General features: G+C 34.3%; 2 protein-coding genes across 2 annotated transcripts; both read right to left on the reverse strand.

The window, feature by feature from the left end:
* Positions 1 to 1,101: 1,101 nt before the first annotated feature.
* LOC140887154 (plant intracellular Ras-group-related LRR protein 6) lies at positions 1,102 to 16,040 on the reverse strand. The gene is made up of 21 exons (XM_073294222.1): positions 15,798 to 16,040; positions 15,584 to 15,647; positions 15,354 to 15,490; positions 15,172 to 15,258; positions 14,948 to 15,023; positions 9,720 to 9,791; positions 9,543 to 9,612; positions 9,383 to 9,460; positions 9,189 to 9,249; positions 8,991 to 9,069; positions 8,702 to 8,792; positions 7,827 to 7,887; positions 7,677 to 7,744; positions 7,512 to 7,582; positions 6,869 to 7,006; positions 6,209 to 6,313; positions 5,320 to 5,444; positions 5,131 to 5,227; positions 3,535 to 3,609; positions 2,706 to 2,761; positions 1,102 to 1,432 (listed from the first exon to the last, which is right to left on the reverse strand). The coding sequence occupies exons 1-21, from the start codon at positions 15,860 to 15,862 to the stop codon at positions 1,357 to 1,359; spliced, it is 1,752 nt and encodes a 583-aa protein (XP_073150323.1). The 5' UTR covers positions 15,863 to 16,040; the 3' UTR covers positions 1,102 to 1,356.
* Positions 16,041 to 16,954: 914 nt separating this feature from the next.
* Positions 16,955 to 22,237, reverse strand: LOC140891454 (choline transporter protein 1-like). The gene is made up of 10 exons (XM_073299947.1): positions 21,948 to 22,237; positions 21,087 to 21,445; positions 20,802 to 20,947; positions 20,239 to 20,422; positions 19,761 to 19,834; positions 19,439 to 19,552; positions 18,383 to 18,739; positions 17,835 to 18,095; positions 17,475 to 17,702; positions 16,955 to 17,326 (listed from the first exon to the last, which is right to left on the reverse strand). The coding sequence occupies exons 1-10, from the start codon at positions 22,142 to 22,144 to the stop codon at positions 17,138 to 17,140; spliced, it is 2,109 nt and encodes a 702-aa protein (XP_073156048.1). The 5' UTR covers positions 22,145 to 22,237; the 3' UTR covers positions 16,955 to 17,137.
* Positions 22,238 to 24,837: the final 2,600 nt, after the last annotated feature.

Consider the following 24,837-nt stretch of genomic DNA (forward strand, 5'->3'; position numbering starts at 1 on the left):
ATTAAAATTAGATTGAAAATTATTGTGATGGTGATGTGATGATATTTTAATTTTTGATTATGTAATGGATGACATATTTATTTTTGAACATTTCTCAATTGAGGATCTATAAATAGACCTCAACATTTGTGAAGAAATAACATAAGTTTAGAGAGAAGATTTTATAAGTGTTTGATTTGATATATATTTTGAGTTTTAGAGTTTTTAATTTTTACCATAAATTTTTACTTTTCACAACAGTTATGTGTATATAATATAATATTTGTTTTTAAAAGTATTTGATTTTAATGTGATGTCTTTCTCTTTTTCATTTTTTGTGTGTGTAATTTGATAGGTCTGTAAGTTTTTCTTTTAATTTAAAGTTGAGAATATCAAAAGACTAACCAAGTTTTATTTTCCTTTATATATTGCACGAGTTTCCGGTATTTGATATTTTGAAAGTGTTTTTTTTTAAAGTTTAAGTTATTAAAATTGATATGGAGTATTTTGTTAATTTTTAAAATTGGTCATAAGAAAAAAGGACAAGGAAATACAAAAAAATTATGAGATGAAAAAGTGAGTGGCAAAGTTGTAATCAAATTGAAAGTCACACCAAACATAGCAAATTTGTCCGTCTCCTGTGCTAACCTTAATATACTTAAGAGTGTGTTGAAATGGCAGATTATTAGTCTGCCTATAAATTATTTTATCTATCTCATATTTTTTTATCATATTATTTATCCATCTTTCAATTATTTATCACATCAATCAAATCATAAACTATTTATCTTACATCAATCAAATCATTAAATTTAAATTACTATATTAGCCTTTATAAATAATACTATTAATATTTTTATTAATTATTACAAGGATAAAATAGTAATTTACTATTTTCATATAATATATAATCAATCAAATCAAACAAACCATAATCTATCAATCAAATCAAATCTTATATTAACTATCATTTCTTATTTATTTTTTATTACAATATATTACTTATTTCTATAACCATAATCTATCAATCAAATCAAATCTTATATTAACTATCATTTCTTATTTATTTTTTATTACAATATATTACTTATCTCTATATTATTTATCTTATTTCCACTTCAAATCTCAACGTTATAACACGATAGATTAAATGTAAGAAATGTGGCATCACAGATCGGAAGACCTAAATCATAATGCAAACACAAACAATACATCACATTCATTGGACGACGCAACTCAAGAGATTTGCAGAATACAACACCCCAGCAACCACATGGGAAATAAAATAAAATTGTTTTCAAACTCAACTCAACTCAACTCAACTCAACTCATCCATCCATCCATCCATCCATAATCATACTGGAAGATGCAACCTTATTATTGCTCAACAAGTTTCTCCTTCAAATATTTCAAGATAGCTTTTGTTCCTCTGTCCAAAACTGCCCTCCGAATGCTATAGTCATAGTTGTTCAAACCATACAAAAATCAATAAAAACTTGTTATATATTGCCACCATAATTGAAAGACACTTCCACAATGTGAGTTTAAAATATTCAATAAACTCAAGCCATGGAAACATAATATTTTATATGAAATTCAACAAAAGGTCGAACCATGGATACATTAGATCCTCTAAAGGTTCCAAGAAAAGGCAATCAAGTACAGAACTACAAACTCCTTTAGCATGAGCCTGAAATTACCAAATAGTATTTCGACTCTAGTAACATCACAATAACATTCATTTAGGAGGCTATCATCTCTCATACATGCAATTGACACATAGTTTATAGCCATCACTAGGAATACTGACTAAACCACTACTATTTTGATGTATTTTCAAAAAAGAAATTTTACAGAAAAAACCTTCCAACAACATGAAGGGACAAATAATCACTTAATGCGGCAGGGGCCAAAATCAAAACAATTTAAGTAGGTTATACTTCCATGCACAAATATCAGATATCAGATACCACTCACCAAGATAATACCAACCTTAACAGTAGCCGATAGAAGAATGAATGTGAATGAAAATATGTAGATGGAATGACATCATTTCAGGGAACAACCAAATACTTTATTATTTTAGGACATTTTTGAAAGCATTAACATGAAACTCTAAGTAACAACTTCAAATCTGCAGTCTACAAAATTTCTATTTTATTTATTCACTAAACTGATGGATATTTACTAGCGAAATAGCTTCCTGTACATTCCATCTAAATATTCATGGTGTTTTATGCTGCCTCCTAGACCCTAGTGAATAATGGTTATTAGATTCCAAACGTCAGGATGATCCCTGACACAAAAGAGATCACAAATCTGACACAGAATGAACAGCTTTTTATTGCAGTCATTTGTAAGCATAAAGTCAGGTACTCTTGCCACAGGTAAAGTAAACAGGAGGGAATATTTGCAAGAGTGATGCCTCCAGTGGAAATTGTTTGTAGGTCAATCCCAAATGGCGAATTCTATGTCTCGAAATTTCAGTTTCTTAATTAAATTGGATAGATTCGCCTGCTCAAATTCAATTTTGAGTAAGCAAAAGGAAAATTCTGGTTGCGGCTTGATTTCAGTCATATTTGTCATTTATGATAGCTCTAAACTATTGATTTATTTGATGGCACCAAACCCTAGAGTAAGTTTTGAAATGAATTGGGTGATTTGCAGAAATGGTTCTACAATTTTTCCCCCACAACTAGGCCTCTCTAACTTTCCTTATATAATACCTTCTCAATGGGTTTCCATCAAGTCTTAACACCTGCAGGCTGGGTTCGAGCAAACCCTGCAAAACCAAAAAACCATGGCAGCCATTACTAGATATTTAAATAAATTAAATCAGGCTCCAGATTAGGTTCAGGAGACGAGGGAAAGACCACCAAGGAAAATACATACAGTAGTACAGCTATTTTTTCTTTCCTCCTACTTAGCTTATAATATTTTCAGGTAAAACTTGACATTTTTTTAGAAGTCAACACTTCATAGAAATTGTCTACATGCTTAATTCTTCATTGGCCTGCAGTAAGCTGAAAGGGGAGATTTTGATAAATTGCTATGGAAAATATTTCTCAAATGTGTCAATTATGCCTTTTATATATTCCCACACCTGATATCATCTTATGAAAATAGTATTAATACTTAAGGTAAATATAGATTTCAACACACACACTAGGAAAGAGAACGTGCAATGCACTTGAAAAATTTATAATAAAATATATGTTTAGTAATATCTAATACATAACAGAGAAGAGATAATTGATTGACAATAATAATTCAGACACAATATGATTAATTAATGGTGGGATAATAAAGGAGAAAATGAAGGGTATAAAAGGAAATTCACAATTCAAAGTGGTATATTTACATGTAAAAAAAATGTTAGATATTCCCTACCTGATATCATCTTATGGAAATAGTATTAATACTTAAGGACACTTCATCATTATAGTGGATATAAATATAATCAATGTTTATGCAAATGAATTCAAGGACCATGCAACTCATGGCAAATACAACACCGAGAAGTTTGTAGAACTTATAAGGGCCATGTGTGCTAACCAGTTCTGGTGGAACTGAAGAAATATTATTATCTGAAAGGTCAAGCTCTGTAAGAGAAGTCAGGCCTTTTATGCTCTGCAGGAATATGAAATATGGACGTCAGTGTAATGTATAGTTTAATTGGCTGAACACTGAGTATTGTAAGACTCCAAGGCAAAAGGTAGCAGAGATGGTGCAAGAGACCATGAGAACAACTACAATAATAAGATAACAACAATTGGGAGAGGAAGTATTAATATTAACTATGACTAGTAATACTGTAATCATACTATAAATAACCATATAGTTTTATCCACAATAATAGTAGTAAAAACAATAATACTAATAATATCATACACAGAAGTTATAAATTTGGTAAATGATTCACAATCATCTAATCAAAATTCATTATCCAGCATGAAATGTCCAAAACAATTCATAGACCCTGTATTTTCTCTGCTTTATCTGGTGAAGTAACTTAGCAGATATCGATGAAAGGAGAATATCTTTTGAAATCTTTTGATCTACATAGGAATTTTGTGCTTGAAGATCTCAAGGAAATCAATTTGGAAATTTTACATCACCTGCTTTCGTTTATGCGGACCATACAGGCTGTCTGAAGCTATATATACATTAAATCTTTTTTTTAGGTTAAGGCTTGGTGAATATTCAATTATTCATACAGAATTTATGCTTATGAATGTTATCAGCTGGACTAGACACATACTCTGTCAATACTGATTGAACCAAAAAATTATGCAAAACTACACTATATACATGTTTAATATTTTATAGTAGAGATGTTATAAAAAAAAATATTTTATAGTAGAGATATAACGAAGAGAAAAATCCACACGACCAGATTTACGTGATTTAACTATGAATATCTAGATCCACAAGACAATCAAATAGTTAAAACTCTAGTAAACTTTCCTAATTTAGAATAAAAATTACGTTAAGAAAAATTTCCATCAACTAAATCACAATAAAATAATATCAAAGATGCGTCATAATCATAATAACCTTAAAATCTAATTCTATAACATAATTTTTTAATTTAACAGCGTTCTGTCTCTATTGCTGTTGTTCAAGAAAGTTCAATCTCTGACTGAATTAGATGGCAAGGAAAATTAATTATACTTGAAGAAAAAGGCCATTATTATTATACATTGTTGGCAGCAAAATTAAACTTCGATGGAGCTAACTTAATTGATAGAGCCGTATTTTTGTCTTTCAAATCAAAAAGATTTTATAAAATGACAAAAGAATCTCAAAGTTAAGGACAGATTTCCGTTTCCAAGTTTATGAAGAGCTGCCAGTGGTGCTTCCAAATTAGATTCCAACCAATTGTGTTCAAAGGGAATATCTAAATAATGTCTAACTCGTTGGCTACAACTTACAAGTCCCAAGTCACATAATGCCCCAGAATTGCAGGCACTGTATGCTTGCACTATGCAGTACAACACATAATCCATAAATATAAATACATGATGCACGAAACACCATTAAGAAAGTCGTAAATATACGAGGAGATCCAAAACATTAAGCAGATATTCAAGTGGAAATCAGGATAGCTAAAGCTGAAAGGAGATAAATTATTCAGTGAGAAAATATTACTGCTGGGATCAATTGAAGGGAATTTTGACTCAAATCAAGAATCCTGAGAAGCTGTAAGGAAATTATATCCAAAGGAAATGCTGAAATTTGCATCCGTCTGCCCAGAAAGTAGAAAAAGATAGATAAACAACATAAATTTAACGTGCAGATGAATAAAGTTCAACAGAAATAAGTATTCAATTAACAAACCTCAGGTAAAGTTCCTGCAGCTCTGATATACTTGAGAATGCTGGGTTATCTGGTAAAGAACCTGCAGTGCCACTCAAATCAAGAACCTGGAGCTTGGAGGCAGTTGCAAAGCCATCTGATGGGATCTATTATGAAAAAAGATAAGAAATAAGCAGATATAATGAGATAAAATACAAGTAGGCTTTACCTAAGATATTTGAAGAAACAAACATGTGCAACTCAGGGTAAAACATGAGACTATACAGATCATTATCCCTGGAAAGGTTTTTTACTACATGTTCGATGAAGATTGAAAATGGTTGTTTATCTTTCTGCTAATACAGGGGCTTGCCTTCGCAATTAAACATCTTGCATTCCACAAAGTTTCAAATATAATCCCATCTAATCTTACCATCTGAGCATTGAAAACATCAAAGAGAAAAGACAGAAAATCTACCTCCCATCTTCCTACAGAATGTCGTAATTCATTTGATTTCATCTTTTGCAATAATACACCAGAGAAGAATTAATAAGTTTATTTTTCCATCTCAGTTATCCCTGGTACCGAATAAGCAATTCAAAAATGTATAGACCAAACAATGAATGATAAACAGGAGCATACATAAATGGCTTGCAGATTTTGTTCAAAAACTAACTGTTTCTCAGACACTGGGAAGCTGTAAATGTTTTATGTGAGAAAGAAGTATAACTTGGGAGACAGCATAAAGATTCAAGTACCAGCATTTGGATTCTTGGAGAAAGAATATGCAATCTGAACAAAGATACTCATTTGCTAAGCAAAAGTTTTGTTTGACTGAAAAAAGGCGCCTAGCCCCCCCTCCCCAAAAGAACCAAAAAAGGAAGGGTAGAGTATTACAAAAAACAACAAAACATTGTAGCATTATTTCACCTCTTTTAGTGGATTTCCATCAAGTTTCAAGCATATTAGTTTAGGAAGTGATGACAAAACCACACCAGGCCACTCTACTATCTTGTTCTTGGACAGAATCAAAGCCTGCGACAAAATGTATCCAATAAAAGATATCATAAATAGCACCGACAACTTGGAATAAAATAGAAGTCTAGCTGTAATTCTACAGAATTAAGAAAGAAAAAAAATGATAAATTCAAGAACTATGAATCCCTTCCTAGGTAGTATTTAGATCATGATGTGGATTTCAGTTAAGCTTTTGTACGTCATCATATTGATACTGAAAGCTCAAGGGATAGATATCTAAAAAAACCATCACAATATCATTCATATCCATTAAGAAACAGCATCTTCTGGAAATGGTATATAAAGGTAATGTACTTCACAAATTAACATACAAAAAAACTAGATTCTCCTGCACATTAAGTTGGGACACACAAAAGGTGGATACCATAATTTAACCATATCAAAATTTCACGAAATTACGGTCCAGTTGAGTATCGAACACACAAAAGAATCTGAATACAGAAGTTGGGTTTTATCATATGGATGCATCTAAAAAATCTTTACATCCAAAAGCTAATGTATTTCTTTATGCTTTTATGTAAAGCAGAAGGATGCAACAGATTCAATGACTACCTCAAGAGAAACACAGGACATAATTTCCGAGGGTAATTCTGCAATTGAATTTCCTGAAAGATTGATCTTTGTAATGTCACTTGACTTCCATACATCAGATGGGATCACATCCAAGCCAAGTCCAGTTAAAGAAATTTCCTGACAATTAAAAAAAGTAAAAACTAAAGAAATTAAAAAGGTTAGAGCATGTGTGTACACTACATATTAAAGAAGAAGACATAAGAGTGATAGTATTGGTGCTTCACCACTCTAAGGTGTAATTGATTGGTATATCCAACCCATTTCTTTTTAATTTTCTAAGATGGAGTTAATATTTATTTAATCTCTGTATGTATCATCATTAGTTTAAACAAAATATGTAATTTTTAGGAAAAATATTGAAGTTTTGATATTTAGATGAAATAAAATGTGTGCACCACATGACTACTGAAAATGTGTGCACCACGTGACTACTGACTGGTTTAAATCAAATATTTGTTGACAGTTTTATATTGACTTTTGGGTTGTAGGCTCGTCCATATATTTATTTGAATTTGTTAGACCTCTCTCGTACATGTCACAGAGGCTCGAATACACAACGAATGAAAAACATCAATCTTGAAAAACGAGATTAACCCCAAATATCTATATTATAGGAGGTTACTTTTGATGTCAGAGACAATCGAGCAGCCATGGAAACAACATCCTCTTTCATTGATGTGGTAGCTGCAGACTCTGCACCACAACATGATTAATTCATATGAAAAGATATAGTAAAAAATTACCATCTGGGAGGAGATTTAACTTTGACTCTACAAACAAGATGCACCTTCATCAGTTGGTAGTCTACTTCGAAGATACCTCAATAGAGCCGGTGTAGGTCCAGATACCAAGGAACTGAATGAGAAAAAAATGCGCAGTCAACTCCTGAACAAACTTGAAGCATGCCAAATCAAATGAACAAAACAGTGGCTTAGACCTCCGAAGTGTTCGCAGTGGGTTCCCAGTGAGTAAAAGTTTGCGCAGTGTTGTCATCAAGCCTGGATATCAAGTTATAGCTAATATTAGGCAATGAATTAACATAAAGATATTAGCAACAAATCGGAACCAAACAAAAAAATATAGATAGATTCTTTCAAAAAAAGTAAGGTAATTAGGTGAGAATGGAAGGTAAGGTATTAGTTTTAAGCTTTACCTGATGTTAAGCTGTTAGAAAGTATTTAACACAGAACCCTTACTACTCACAGTCAAAGCAACAATATCGAGGATTTTTCCACTGATATTCTTTTTTGTATATTTGGGAAGGGGGTTTCAACTTTCACATGGGTCATGAACCTGAGACCGTGTCCTATATTAGGACACTGAGTGCCACTGAGCTAGGAGGCCTGGGCCCTGTAGCAATTTTTCCACCGATTTTTCAGTGAAGGACAACAGATAACATCAGTGTCAGATTTTCTCTAGCACTGGCTCATTCTCAACTCTGAAAAGAGATCTCAATTTATTTCAAAATAAATTAAATGCAAATACCACCTCTTCTCTCTTCTCGAGACACACACGCACTACAGGGAGCCAAAAAAACGAAAAAGTAAAAGCTCCAGTTCTGGATACGAAGCAGTGGGAACGCCAAAATTAAATGTTGACTGCACGAAGCCAAGACTAAAATAGACGAAGAGCAGAATAGTCTTCCAAACCTAATGCTGAGTTATGTCGATCTTAAGTCATTCCCAAGGAAAAAAATTGGTTTACCTTAAAGAGATGCAAGCAATTTTAAGTCAAAAATCACAAAATATCCACAGCAAGAGGATTTAACTTGTGTACACCTTATGTTTATCAGGAGTAAGATGCTAACCTTACCAATCTCAAGTGGCAAACCGGATAATGAATTATTCGATAGGTCTAGCACTGAAAGATGCAGACTGCATGCCTCCACAGGAAACTCTTTCAGCTGCACACAGCCAATACACGAGGATAATTTACAATAAAAGACCATTGATATCACCTCTGCACAATCACGACTCCAGTTAATACTGAAATACAGCTTCATCAAATTTTAAAGACATAAAAAGGAGACTCGTATTTACCAGAGTAATATTAGAAAGTTAGGAGGTAATTGTAGAATTTTGAACACTACTGAAATAGATACCTGGTTTGACTGCAAATCAAATGTCCCCAACTGAGTCAATGATCCAATTTCTGCTGGTAATGAAGTTAAAGCATTATTCCTGTAAAAATAACATATCTAAGAGACAGATATATGCCAATCATATTCAAAACAAAAATGGGAATAGTCCAGAAAACCATGATATTGAATTGCGTATTGCGACATAGAAATAAAACTAACCCTATGTAAAACTCTAACAGGGATGAACAACCCTTTATTGATGATGGAATAGAGGAAAGTCCTGCGGAATTATAAATGTGTGGGTAGAATCTCAGCCAATGTCACATATGGAAAATCAATAAGAGAGTGAAGGGAATGTCATTAAACTTGGAGCATTTCATTGGATAGATCCATTACAAACTGGGTAGACTCACTGTTTTGGTGAAGCTCAAGCCGAATTAAACGTGAAAGGCATCCAACACTCTCAGGAATACTGCTTAGCATGTTTTTTGCTTTAAAAAAAAGTTTGAATTCAGTACTGCAATTAAAGTTCCAGAAACAGAATTACGAAGTGGAAGGCAGGAATGGGTTTACATGCATTAAGTTCCGTAAGCATAGTGCATGATGCAATAAAATTATGGGATAAGGTTTCTAGCTTGTTTCCCTGAAGCAAAAATAAATAACAATCTTAAAATTCGTAGCAGATTATAACAATTGACAAAAGAAATAAAGAATAACAGATACATCAACACTAGATGAAGCTTCACCTACCTCAACATTCAACTTAGTTATTGAACAATTTGCTAGTTCTTCTGGCAAGTAAGATATGTTGTTGTTTGATGCCTGATAAGATCACAAAAACCTCTTTTAGGAAACTTGCAACTCTCATAAGTATGTATCCAACCAAAAAAATATAAGTGGACTTATTTCGAGCAAGAGGAGGTTGCACATTTCGAGAAATCAAACCCTCGCGTAGAAAATCTGTAAGTGGACTTATTGTTCTTAAAAATAAGTACATGTCGTAAATGGATTGAATGTACTTTCTTTCTGAATATACGTTTTTGGAATAAAAGGTATGGTTTTGGACACTGTTATGATTCGAAATTTTAAGTGGATGGGAATTCTGAAAGCTATGTTATGATATGGACCCTAAATAATGGGATTATAATCGTTTTTAAGATCTCGCCCCTTAGGGATTAAAAATTAGGGACTGATCAGTTTTCCATCAAAGAAATTAGATGAGATTTCAGTGCTATACGATGATGATATGTTTATGACACGATGATGATATGTGATATGTTTATTATGTCATAATATTTTCGAAAAGTTCATGCATGCGATTTTGCGAAATCTTGTTATATACTATGTTCAATTGCACCCACTTGCTGAGTGTTTCCCAAGCACTCACCTCTCGCTCTCTCTCCAGATGAAATGAAGAACAAATTGAGGAGGACACACAAAATATGTTCTAGGGCTGGTGATGAAGATGGATTCAAGATTTAGTTTAAGTTTAGTATTGTTAATTTAAAATTTTATTTCAAGATATAAAACATTTTGGCGTTTGATTTTGTTTTTGGGACTTTTGGATTGTAAGGAAAAGTTTATTTTTGAATTATTTATGAAATAGACTGATTGGTCTATACCATATTATGGGGCTTTTGTTTTCGAATTTCGTTCGTCAAATAACGCCGATGGCATGTCTCGGTCGTGGTTGTCACATGATAAGATCACAAAAACCTCTTTTAGAAAACTTGCAATTCTCATAACTACGTATCCAACCATAGTTGTTAAAGGCAAGCGGCGAGAGGCGCCACCAGGTGACCCCTCTACGCTTGGGATATACTCAGGCGAACCCAGGCGCGTGTCTAGGCTCGTCTTTAGATCCCAAGGAGGCGCCTCAGTTTTTTTTTTTTTTTCATTTTTTTTTAAAATTTCTTTTCTTTTTTAAGTTATAAGATAAAGAAAATGAAAGTCTAACCTAGAATAAAATAAATAGGCCTAAGTAAAGTCATATATTTTCCCTTTTTAATTTAAAGAACATTTAATTGAGGTTTTATTTCCCAAACTATTCGAAAATTACATTTATTGATAGATAGATAACAATTATAAACCAGGATCAAAATTGTGATAGAGTTCAACCTACCTTACGAGTATTACCCTAATTATCAATCTAATGGTTCAATGATTTGCCACGTCAGCTCTCCAACATTAATTTTGCTTATGTGTTAAAATATAGATCATTAGATCCATGATTTCGGCATTACCTATGTTGCATGGATACGGGCACGGCTATCGGATCGGATACGATATGGGTACGGCGATACGAGAAATTTTGAAAATATAAGACACGATACGGCTAGGATACGACTATGATTAAAAAAAAAAAATAATATTATATATATCTACGAGAAGTGCAGAATTTGGTGCGGCAGCGTGTATTATATATAAATAGCGACGGAACACACGCGTTGCGTGTGTAAAATAATAAAGATAGTAAAGATATAATTTTCTTAAATAATATATGAATCTTTGATTTGTCAAAGATAATATTTGAATTTTTGAACTTTTGAAAGTGGATAAGATGTGGTAGTTATGAGTAAATTATAGATTACTTTTAAGTGGACATGGGTATTTTTGTAAAAACTATTTGGTGTCATCAAATCGAACCACTAAGGGCCTCAACTTTTATAATATAGAAAGATAGAAAGATATTGATTATAATATAATATTACAGAATCTGGTGCGGCGGCGAGCGGCGGCGAGCAGAAAACTTCAAGGTCCAAGGAGTGGTGTTGGTGATGATAGACGATGAGAAGCAGAGAAAGGAGAAATGACAAACTGAAAAGAATCGATCACTTAGGGGCTTTAAGCCCAACTTATATCAATATATTTATTAAGTAGTCATCACACATTTTTTATTTTTCAATTGAACCCTTAAAACTTTAATTTTTTGCGATTTAACCCAAACGTACCCGGAAAACGTACCCAAGCCTAACCCATGCCGTACCCAACTGATCAAACTTGAAAAAGGTCAACGACATGGGTTTTGCCGTATCCGACACGCGTATCCGCATGTCGTACACGTACTCGTTACTCCAAAAAAAAAAATTTTTGGAGTACCCATGCTACATGGGCATTACCCTAAAGACAATCTGTCTTAAAGTATAATCTAAATTGATTGACTGGACAAATTGGTAGAGAAAATCCCCACACTTATTATGGTAAAAAAGAAAAATAAAAGTAAAGAAAAAAATATGTTATTACTAGCAGATTTCTTAACCACACAACTAAGATTAGAAAAGTAAAATTAAGGCAGAAAGATGCGAATAATGAAAATTTTCTTATTGTATTCTCAAAATATATGTACTTTACCATAAAATAGCAGTAGTCGATAAATTTTTTTTGTGATATGATATATTTTTGTTTAGCTTAATTATTTCAATAATAGTGTTTCGTCATATAATAACATTAAATAAATATATTTTTGAAAAATTAATGGTGTGCCTTGTTTCGATAAGGTGCGCCTCGTCTTGCGCCTCAAGCTCCAGGAGTCGAGGACCCCTTGCGCCTTGCGCCCTTAACAACTATGTATCCAACCAAAATATAATGCTTAAGTTGAGGATTGTGACTGTGCAGTGTTGCGCAAACATAGTTCCGCAAACACAGATGAACGTCTGGGTCGTGGAAGAAGGTTTGCTAAGATTCAGAACACCTGAAGGTTTCATAATGATTAAAATTTAAATGTAGTCTAATATGCTTTATCCAAGACATTGGTTTATTAGTTAGAACTTGAGTTTTCTCTTGATATTTTTCAATTATTTAGAGTCATAATTGAATATACATGAGCCTCACATTATTTTCCAGTGTTCTAAATGGCGGTTGAGGCGGCCGCCTAGGCGGTAGGCGGCCCTCGACCGCCATGCCTTGGCATGAGGTGGCCTTTTCAGGCGGCCCAAGCTGTCCGGCGGGCGGCGAGGCGGGTGAGGCGCCGGTGGCGGTGGCGGGCACTCAGGCGGGTGAGGCGGCCAAGGCGGTCAACACATTTTTAAATTCAGTCAATGGTCAAGAGTCAACTAATTTTAAAATTCTAGTCAAAAGTCAATAAATTTTAAAAACCTAGTCAAAGTCTACCCATTTTAAAACCCTAATTATTGACTTATTTTAAAAACACTAGCCACTTTCTTTTTGTTTTTCATTTTTGCACCTTGTATAGATGATATTATGTTTATGAAGCTATTTTTATGCATAAAGATTATTTAATTACACATCTTACATAAAAAATTATGACTATTTTTTATTACATTGCATGACTATATATGATTACCCATTAAAATGCTTAAAAAAATTCAACCGCCTGGCAGCCGAGGCGGAAGGCGGTCACGGACCGCCCCGCCACCGCCTCCCACCATTTACAACACTGTTATTTTCACAAAATGCCAACTTTGAAAGTAGTCAATCGATAATGGTTTAAAATTTCCTTGTATAATTGTTTTTAAAAAAGAAATATATGCACCGAAATATTCCGATCAAAGGTAAACAGCATGCTTTAGAATGAAAATCGCTAAATACATGGTGACCAGAAGTTGCTAAAGTTGGCCTCCAGGATCTAAAGCTAAAGGAGAGCTGGACACCTCAGACTGTCCCCATTAGTAGTCCTTGAAGCTAAGGCGGGTAAGCTCAGCATGATCTTACTCAGTTGAGGAATTTGTGTCCAGGAGGGATGCCTTAAGCTTTGATTTGTGCAGCAAGTGCATTGAACCAATAGTCGGGGAATTTGCTAAATTGGTAAGCCAGGGTTTTTGCATATTCAGGCGTTTTATGGCTTTCACATGCTTCTTCCGTGGCATAGGATTGATAGAACTCATGCAAGACAACTTGCCCAAGAACCAACTGATGTTCAGTGACAGCCAGTAAATGCATGAAGATATGAGGAACATTTGTTCAGATGTCTATGACCCCAGCCCATTGAAACCTCAAACCCATCTCTATCACGATTCCAAAATTTTGATCATGTAGATGATGGCATTTCAACAGTGTGGAAAGACACGGGAAAAAATCGAGGCAAAAAGTTAATCTGCAAGACGGATGTGGTGGCTGGAATTGCATATTGCAAAGGACAAAAAGGAATTTGTAAATGGAACTTGCAGAATAGGAATAAAGCAGGGATATTGTTTCTACAACATTTACTTCATATATTTCAAAGGTATAGATTATTACCCCCAAAAAAATGGTATTGATTGATTTGGAGGTACATACACAGTACCTGTCTACCTGATTTGACGTTATTAGGCTTTTTGAGGAGCACAACCTCACCATTCCTTACATATGTTCAAATAATTGTTTCGTTTCCATTTATTCTTTGTATCCTTTGTTGTAATGAGATACTCATGGGTTCCTTGAGTAACCTGACCCAAGGCTTCCAGGGCCCGTCACAAATATTCTCATGACTAAAGATGCAGAGCAGCATAGCCAGCAGCATTCTCGGATCAAAGGAGAATCTCCAAACTAAAAGATTGTCATCTCAACACAAAAGCTGAAGACAATACAGCATCTGAATTCAGCTCAGACCAGGCAGTATGCAAAAAAACATTATAATTCTGTGGTTGAGCACCAAAATTTTAGGAGGTACAAATCAGGTGAACGCAATATGGATCACGCCACATCCATCATAGCTTTCACCTACTTTCATGGAGTTGACATGATCAAACTATACAAACACAAGTTCATCTCTCTATAAAAAGTGAAGACTAACTTGATCATTGATGAGGATTTGTTGAGGGCTACCTCACAGAGCCTCTAATTCTATGTGTTCCATCGTGGTGCTCATAACGACATCGTGTAGAGATAAGTTGGACAGATAAATAAAAATATCAGCGAAAAAAGATGACACATCCCAAATAGTATCATATCACACTCTACAGTGAACACAGTTATTCAACACACACAACCAACAATATGAATAGCCTCACCTAAAAACTGTAACACTACTGAAAGCTCACCTTAATTTCTGAAAAATTCAAGCAATTTCCTAAGGAACTTGGGAGAAAGCATAGTCGGTTGTTAGAACAGTCGAACCTGGAGCAAAAACATACAAGTCAAACTCTTCAGAAGGAAAATCAACTTCACATGTCTGTTGACGTTTCTAGAGATGGTGAGAAAATAACGATCAAGATATCTGCACTACACATATAAGCTGTCCAGAATCTGAACAAAATGTGCGTACTTAACGAGAGCGGTTGCCGATCCAATTGCTTCTGGAATCTCCGCGATCGAATTAAACGATACATCTAATGATTTAAGCATCTGGAGTCTGTCAAAAGATATCAAGCATTCCACAGACAATGTACAATATCAATATTAGAAATACAAACATAATTCACAGATCAGGTGGGTATAATAACGTACTCTCCAATAGCTGCGGGAAGGCGTGAGAGCTCATTGTGACTGACATTCAGTATGGACAATGCAGACAAATTTCTAATGTCTTCTTTCAGCGATTCAATATTATTATGCGCCAGAATCAGCTTCTGAAGATCTACAGCCTGTAAACACTCACGGAACAGTAGCGAACACAATTAGAAATTAAACAACGAAAAAAGGACACAGTAAACCAAAAAACACGATATTATTAATACCTCCCACCACTTCTCATCTTGACCCACGGCATCCAAACTTTTGTACACATCATCTGGAACTTCCCTGCCATTACAAAACAAATAAATGCAAATGAAAACATTTTAATTTACATGGTGACACACACAACCACACAAACATATATATATATTAAATGTGATTCGTATCCATTTCTAAGAAGTCATTGAATTCAAACATCTGCTATGAAAAAGGAACCTGAGAGAGCGATTGGAAAGATTGAGAGAACCGGATGTCCGTGCAGCTTTTAGGATTCGATCCATGTCGGATTCGATTGATCTCGGAGTTTAGCTCTCGCAGATCTCTGTGTTTCACCTGAAGATTGAAGCGGCCCCTGGACCTTCAACGGCTGACGTGCGGGTGCGCTTTTTCGGTTCAACCATAACTCGCATTGACATAAATCGCGATTTTTGTCATTTCCTTTTGGGGAGACATCTAAACCAAAACCGGTGTTGTTAATACATCATTTGTAATAAATGTTATTTATAGAAGCAAGGCTGTAAGCCCATGCTTTAAGTTTCTTTTTTTTAAATAAATAAATAATGATAATGTAATACGTCTTGAGATATTTTTTTTCCTTTTTGTTATCGGATGAGATGATTAATAATTTATAATATAAAATAAATAGATATATGTGTAGATAACAAATTGATGTATAATCTATATCTATACTATATATAAAACAAGAGCACTTTAATGTCTTTTGGTATGCCCACTCTTAACTTTTTTCTAAAAAAAAAAAAACCCACACAAATTTATCAAATTGCAAAAATTAAATAATGTTAAAATCAAATATTTTAAAAAAATAAATCTATATTATACATATGCATAACATAATATTTATATATAACGTTACACACACAATGCATGTGCGCTGCGACTAATTCCAACAATAATAGAACTTGAATCAAATGATTGGATAGTAAAAATATCAATATTCATTTAATATATTATCATTTACACAAGGTTCGATATTTATCGGTTACAAGTTTAATAACTTTGAATGAACAAAGTAAATCATGTTGAGCTCTTGAAGGGTGTATGAGTTGGTGGAGTAAGTGGTGGTAAGGAGTTCCGATTTCGATTCTCCACACCAACACTTTCTCAAATCAATCTGTCGAACAGAGTTTTTTCATTGCGATGAGTTGACCGTAATAGGAAAAAAAGGTAAATCATGATGATTTTAAATATAACAAACTAAGCCAATGGAATCTGTGTTTCAACCAACGTGAGGGAATCATCCAATCAAGAAAACACATGTTTGACATCCACACAAAAAACATAACCTTTTTAACAGCAACAACGATCAATAATATACTCTGAAAAATTACAGATTATTTTATGACTTGTCTCTACATTGTTATAATTATCATGATACAATTTTCACCGCCCTCGCAATGTGATTGGTGAATGTATTTTGAAAATAACTGGCAATTAGCTCTAATCTACACATCTTGATATTAGAGAACTCATTGTCACAGATTAGGCTCACTTTCGATCTATTATATACATACAACAGACTTTACATATTAAAATGATCATCGGGTCAGTCTCTGCATCTCAGTTTCTTCGTCTTTGAGAGTCTGGATGAGCAGAGGAGGAGCATACTGAGCCGTTCCCTGGTGTTCATCAGAATCTTGACAGAATGAGAGTATGACAGTATCAATAGACATCTCCACAGCTCCAAAAAAGATCTTGGCGACAATATACGCGAAACCAGAGCAAACCTGAACCCAATGTAACCACCTAATCAGCCCGTTTCTTTGGACATTTTAAGTTGCACCGATACTTTGTTATCAACTAATCATGTTGCACGTACAATATATTCGCGTAAATCTAACAATAATATATTGGTGCATTCATAGCAGGGCATACCAGCACAGGAAACAGTGGGGAGGAGATCTTGTTGTGTGCAGACTTATATTTATCAGAGTCCAGGATCAGAAAAGCGAAAAGTGCGCTAGTGAGGGTGACACAAAGCTTCCCAAGAAAGAGAATCACATCTCCCAACACGTTCACCTTCCCAATCTGAAGAATGTTGCTCATAATCAACTCCGTTGCAATCTCAGATGCTTCAAAGAAACCTTTTCCAGTTATTGCAATCTGGAAAGATGGATGATATCATCAGGTATTAAGAAGAAAAGTGAAAGCTTTCCTGTCATAATTAACATGCCATACATTATAGCGATTCAGTAAATTCGAAACTGTCCAGGAGATACAAGAACTTAAACTCACCATAATGTAAGCATTACGGTTCACATGTTTAATAATCCATCCTATACACCTCAGGCTACATAGTGAAGTGCGATGTGCCATCTTTTCAATCCGGCTTTGAGGCATAGATTTGATGCGTTTAAGTCTTCGACGAAGTGCTTCAAGTATAAATCGAGTTGATTCAGTAAATGTCACGACTAAAGAACCGAGAGCAATAGATCCTAAATTGTATCGTGCAAGCCGCTTCATCGAAGAGAAAACAGGAAGGAATGAGATCTGTGGCTGCATTAGATTGAAACGAAGATTCATTATGATATGCCTATGCCTAAGCCTTTTAAAATGTACCATAAATAAAAGCTAATTCACGTCTGAGGATTAATTGTGGAAGACTCGTTATTATTGATAAAACCAAAAAGAAAACTTACGAAAAAATCTTTTCAAGATCCATAACATTACAATTCCTAAAAGATTAGAGTAATCCACTACTAAGCATTTTTTAAAAAATCTAATTCCATTGTATTAGCTATTCTTGTGCCATCGAGCCACAAGTGTACTTGAAGAATTCTTACCAATGTTTCACCTCGAGCCCAATAATACGAAGCAACAGAACTTGCAATAACTGTAGAGGAAAATGCTACGATGAATTGGGTGGCCCAGAAGCCACCAAATAGGTGGAAAAGGATAGCGGCTGAAATATGAGAAGTATAGTGAACTTTATAGCCACAGCAACTATTACAGCTCAATTTTTTTTCTTTGAGATCATAGGCACAACAGTTAGCTTCACAATCATTTTGGACAACACTTCCAGAACTAAAAAGATGGAGAGCAGCGGACAACCAGAACATATAAAAGATTGCTAGTATGGCATATGGGATAATAGGAAAATGTATCAGTGTCCGTATATCTCCGATAACCTTCGCAGCAACCTGGAAATTGAAGTTGAGCTATGTCATAAAACACAACAAAGAGGCATGGTACCGTCAAATTAGAAAATTTGCAATCTCTCAGACAATTAGAACGTGTGATATGCTGATTTATCCATTTCATCCTCGAGGGTAAGATGCGAAAGAACTCTCGGTTACATCGTGAAAACGTTAATGCTAAGAAAGAAAAGAGTTGAACAATATCTGTTCAAGGGGAAGATATAATTTCTCACAGCATATTATTCCTGCGTAGTTGGAACAGTTTGGTTGATGAACTGCCATTTTCCAGACATTCCAAAAGTTATAAAGACAACAAAGATTCACGCTTGGATGAACTATGATTACCGAACAACATTACATATTAAATAGTTTTTTATGGAATCTGAAGAGGAATCCAAAAAATGCATATGACAATTCAAGCCCATTGTTGGATCTCCATTTTCCCACAAGCACACTAGTATTTCAATTGCTTCCGTTTCTTCTTCTTCTTCTTTTTTTTTTTTTTGTGAAAGTTTCTACAAAGATCCGAGTATTAAATTGTAATAGTTTACCCTGGATTCTGGGTTTGATGATTAATTGAGATGCATGTGATAAGCTTTGGTGATGGATGCAGAATACAAACTAAACACACTAACTTCCTGATCATATTTAGTGGAAGATGTAGGCTATTTTTCAAACCATCGTAAATATAGAACTACTTACCTTGAGGACAGAGCTTGCCATAAGTATGCGACGGACTATAGCAATAGAAGATAAGAGAGAAATAATCATCACAACGGTCATGAGGACAGCAACCAAATGAAGATGATTTACAGCCTGAAAAGGCATAATCCACATCAAGATACATACTGCCTACTGTAACAAGTATTTTTTGGCAAGAAGGAAATTGAGGGTTGGAATTGGAAAATGGACTTCTTCCCTTGAAAATTTGAATAGGTCTTCGAATTCCAATTATTTTACCCCCAAATTCCAACGTCCAAAGGCAACTAAATCTGGTTAAAATATTCAGAATTCAAAATCTTACTCTTGAGGATACATGATAATACAGGTCATGCTCACCAATGATCGGGGAGATGGCATCATTTCCTATCCATCCAGCTAAAGAGCAGGAGAAAAATATTTCAATCAGTTCATTTGGTAAATATCTACAACATTATTTTATAAAACTGCAGTTGATCAGGGCCGGACAGCCAATATAATATCTGTGGATGCCAGTTAAAGTTCCAAGTGTCAAGGTAAACTGTAGATATTTATTGAACAACAGCCGAGGATCCATTGATAAACAAGACAATGGTGTATCCAACATCGTGGCTCTACTATAGAATTCTCCTGTCTTAAGTTTCAACTTGGTAGTTCAAACCTCGAGAATCAAATTGATTTCGAGGGACCACCATTTCTTATTGTTAAATTAGTCGACACACAGGAAAATACAAAAAAAATTAACACATCGAGTTAGATTAAGCATCAAGGTCCAAGAGATACGTCGAGGCAAGATTGCTAACCTTTCAAATAGGTAAACATGGTCAGAGATATAATGAGAATACTGAAAAGTGTAACTGTAATCCATGGCATTCCAGAAACAAAGTATCGGATCATCAGAAGCCATAAAATTGATAGGAACACTGGCAGGAATCCTCCACAAAGAAGTAACACAGGCCATGCTTTTCCAACATCAGCCACATATCTCTGCACATATATTCACAGAAAGAAATCATTTTCAGTTTTAATCATCAATGTGATGGAACAATTACAAACCATTGGCTTCACAAGATTCAAATCTTTACAGGTCGGAAAATTAATTTTGAGAGTATTTTTTTTAATCCTGAATCCTGTCGTCAATCCTCATCCCATGAACTTTCACTAACATACGTAAAAACAGGACATTCTACTTGAATCACTCAATATTTTTATCGAACAAGACAAGAATAATATTTATAGAATGGTTTGATATTTTCTTCTCAAGTTAGCTTGGAAAACCGGAGATAACTGACCTCCAAAACTCCATTTAGCTGCTACATACTTCTATAAGAACAGTTAAGAAAAGAAGCAAAGTAGCCAATCTAACCTTTAATACTGATGACTCAGAGTTTATAGATTTGTGGATGGATTTATCAATTGCCATGTCATCTATGACTTTCACTCCCCCCATCTCCTCCCAATTCCTTAGAGAAACATTTGATGCACGGGCAATGAACTGACAGGTCCAGTAAACTGACAAGGGAAATTAAAAAGAAAACAAAGTACATTTCAATCCAGCAGTTCGCAGAACAAGTGCAAACGCCAAGAGTTTTTTTTGGTTACATGATCACCACTTAAATCAATAGGTTGAATGTTGTAACATTCTAATTACCATTGACACTTGGAAATATAACTGGATAGCAAGGACCCTGAAGCTGAAGAGATGTGTTTCTAAGTTGAGGAGTAAGGTCTGCGAAATAATCATAGTTTCTGTCGATCCAGTCGTCGAGTGACAGATGAACATCCCCCTCCGGATAGTCGCAGACCCAATTAAGTGAGTCTTCAGATGGGGCCGGACAATCCATTAGGCAAATACTCCGGGCATTGGAGAGCTCAAATTTACTTTCCTTCAAAGTGGTTTGGTAGACCTGGTTTGGGTTTAACCAGTATCTGAGTTCCAGTTCCCGGAGATCTTGTTTGGCATGTTTGTCACCACACAAGTTCCCGTTATAATCCAGTCCATAGTTTAACCTGGTATACCCAAAAAAACAGAAGGTAAAAGCTGGAGCACTGAATTGATAAATGATCACATTTATGTAAAAATATTCCAACAAGAACTTAATTTTTTGCTTCTCTGATCCGCAAATAGATTTTGTAGCCTCGCCATTTAATCAGAAAAGCACCCAACAACAGAATGTGGGAAGCTTAAGCAATCACTCTAAACCAAATCCTGTCAAGAATCACAAACTAAGCCCATAGTTTTTCAAGACCTTCACATGCACCAATTCATGGGCAGTCGCTCAACAATAAATGGTGCCCAAAAAGTGTGGACTCAAACTTCAGGAAAAAAGAATATGCGCGCATACTCACAAGAACTAAAACCAAACAATGCGCCATTATTATAAACAGACGAGAGATTCTACCTCGAACAGAAGCAAAAAGATGGAATTTTTCTTACACCAACGTCGTTATAGTCATCCGTAGTATCAAGAAAATGGTCCAAAAAAAAAACAAGTAGCTCAAATTGATTCACCTCAACGGGTTTCCTTTGCTCAATCCGAAGCTGGAGTTTACAATCATTGCCACCCAGAACCCACTGAACATCACTAGAAACACCACATCTCTGCACCTTCTATTGTGCTTTATGATATCATTGTGTGTATTCCCCATTTCACCATTCCCATCACTTGATGGGTACCTCCCCACAACAGGACCCAACGGCCCTCTCATCTTTCTTTTTTCTTCTTTCTTGGTATTTACTCTATGTATGCATAGCCGACTGTGAAGGAAAAAGTAGCCATTTAAGAAGAGTGTGAAGGAAACCGTGACTAGGACCCATCATTTATTTAAATTTTGAAGGAACAAGATAAAAGAGAGAGAATTAGCATTTAGCAACGAATGGTGTCATTTGTAGAATCAGTCACAAATCACAATACAACAAATTTACATGTTTACGAGGTAGTGAAATGATTCCATTAATTTTTATTTTTTAGAAGTCATAAGTTTAAGGTAGTGTTTGGGAGAGTTTTTAGGAAGCACTTTTCAACTTTTTTTTCATAAAATTTCACCAAATTTCAAAATTTTGTGAAAGAAAAGCTATCTCAAACACTACCTAAGTTTTGTTCAAGTTGTTCTTAGCTTTGCATAAAATCGAAAAATTATAAATCCAAACAAAAGAAATCAACATCGAAACGAACCGAAAATAGAATTATTTTGGTTCTGATATAAACGTTAAAACTAGAGTTTATGTGTTTCGATTTTTGATTACATGTGTCCAAATTGAACCATTAGAAAAAAAATTAAATTTTAATTAGACTAATAATTTTATTTATATTTTATTTAGATCATATATTTTATGAGATGATGATTAATTATTTTGAATAATTTTTAGTTGATTTTTGTTTATTTAATTTATTAATTTTTAATTTAAATACTTACTAAATAAATTAACTAAATCGATAGTATAAAATTTTAAATAATTGTCAAAAATTGAATAAACCTATCAAACTGAAATAACCGAACAGTTTTAATAGAAAACCAAACTAAACCGAAGAAAAACCTTAAAATTATGCCCTCGAAATTCATTGTATCAATTTGGAAACTTGCTTATCAATCAATATCTAGAAACACGATAATAAAATGAAAAAATTCTAACCATTATAATCACATATAAATTTGAAAGAAATATTTTATTCCTTAAAATCATCCTAGTTTGAAAAGAATTTTTTTAATATTTTTTGTCTTTCTTGGACATGAAGTAATTTTATATAAGTTATTCATTTCCTTGAATAACTTGATTTGAGATGTGATTAAGTTTATCATAATATTTATTATCTTATCTCTAATGATTTAATTTCATTATTATGTAGATTTGACTTGATAAAAAAGGAACAAGATCTAGAAAATCCTATGTCTACAAGGAAACATCTACAAGGAAGGATTCTAGTCTATATATTGGAGAGAGACAAATAAATTGATGGACTAATACATAGAGAGACCGTGAGAGTGTTACAGAGAGCTTCACATACATACGAGAGAACTGAAGATCTTCTGAAGACTTGTCTCGGTCGTGATTGCTTGAAGCCGTGAAGAACACTCGAAGATTGTTGATCGAAGAGTGTTATTGTCTCACGTGTTTTGGCTTCAAGTTTTTCTCCTTACTTCGTTTTCATTATTCTATTTCTTATAGAATGTTTTACGAAAACTTTTACTCTTTATTTTCTCAATTATTTTGAGAAATTGATTTTTACAATAATCACTAGTTTTAGGGTTTGTAAAACTCTTTGAATTATTTTCTAGTGAAGTTTTGCCCTGAGGCGCTGCAAGAGTATTTTATACTCTTGCTTATTTATCTGAGTCTATTTATTTGGTTGCTTGTTTATTTTATTTACGCTTTAATTATATTCCGCTGCAAATTACTCAAGGTATTATTGTAGGTGATGTCAACACCTTGTGACAACACCTCAAACTGTTTATGTGCAACCCCTATTCCCTTACAAGTGGCATCAGAGCCATATTCTTGATACACTAAGAACTGATCTTGGTTTTGTTTATTTTATTACAGGGAATAAGATGGACTCATCGTCTGTTGCGAACTCGTTCATGAAACCTCCGGTCCTTGATGACACGAATTACGCACTATGGAAGAATAGGATGCGATATACTATTAAAGCAATGGATGTTCGTGCTTGGCAAAGTATTCTGACTGGTTGGATCCCTCCAAAGACGCTAGATGAAGATAGAGACTATATCATCAAGAAAGAAGAAACTTGGACTGCCGAAGAAACACAAAGTTCAAGCTACAATGCTAAAGCACTCAATGCAATTTTTGCAACTGTTGACATGAGGATGTATGGAATCATAGCTGATTGCACTGTTGCTAAGAATGCATGGGATGCTCTTCAAGAACACTGTGAAGGAACTGATAGCATGAGAAGAACAAGATTGAGATTGTTAAATGCAAGATTTGAGAATATCAGGATGGATGAGAATGAATCTATTGTTGATTATGATAAGAAACTTAGGGAGATTGCTACAGAGGCACATGCTCTTGGAGGACCTATTGCTAGTGAAACTATGGTGAACAAGGTTCTTCGATCCTTGCCTAAAAGATTTAATGGGAAGATTTGGGTGCTTGAAGAAATTAAAGACACTTTAAAGATGAAGATGACTGAACTGATTAGCAACCTTCAAGTTTTTGAGATGAACAATTCAGAACAAGAGAAGAATAAAGGAAAATCAATAGCCCTTCAAGCTTCGAAACCCTCATACGAGGAGTATGTTCAATTTCATCAAGAAGTTCATCAATCTGACTTAGAAGATGATTCGATCTCTCTTATGACTAGGAAATTCAATGATTATCTAAAGAAGATGAAAGAGTCAAGAAAGACGGATCAAAAACTCAAGGCTCCAATGTTCTCTAC

The sequence above is a fragment of the Henckelia pumila genome, chromosome 3 (genome assembly GCF_033568475.1).
Source record: "Henckelia pumila isolate YLH828 chromosome 3, ASM3356847v2, whole genome shotgun sequence".
NCBI lineage: Eukaryota > Viridiplantae > Streptophyta > Magnoliopsida > Lamiales > Gesneriaceae > Henckelia > Henckelia pumila.

Excerpts from the sequence above, each read along its gene's own strand:
- LOC140887154 (XM_073294222.1), bottom strand. The coding sequence starts at position 15,862 with ATGGATCGAATCCTAAAAGCTGCACGGACATCCGGTTCTCTCAATCTT. Across the intron at positions 3,610-5,130 it reads CCCTTCAATTGATCCCAGCA|AGCATAAAAGGCCTGACTTC; the intron begins GTAATATTTTCT and ends ATATTCCTGCAG. Across the intron at positions 1,433-2,705 it reads GATGGAAACCCATTGAGAAG|CATTCGGAGGGCAGTTTTGG; the intron begins GTATTATATAAG and ends CTATGACTATAG.
- LOC140891454 (XM_073299947.1), bottom strand. The coding sequence starts at position 22,144 with ATGAGAGGGCCGTTGGGTCCTGTTGTGGGGAGGTACCCATCAAGTGAT. Across the intron at positions 19,835-20,238 it reads CATGTTTACCTATTTGAAAG|CTGGATGGATAGGAAATGAT; the intron begins GTTAGCAATCTT and ends CCTGCTCTTTAG. Across the intron at positions 17,703-17,834 it reads ACCGTAATGCTTACATTATG|ATTGCAATAACTGGAAAAGG; the intron begins GTGAGTTTAAGT and ends CCATCTTTCCAG.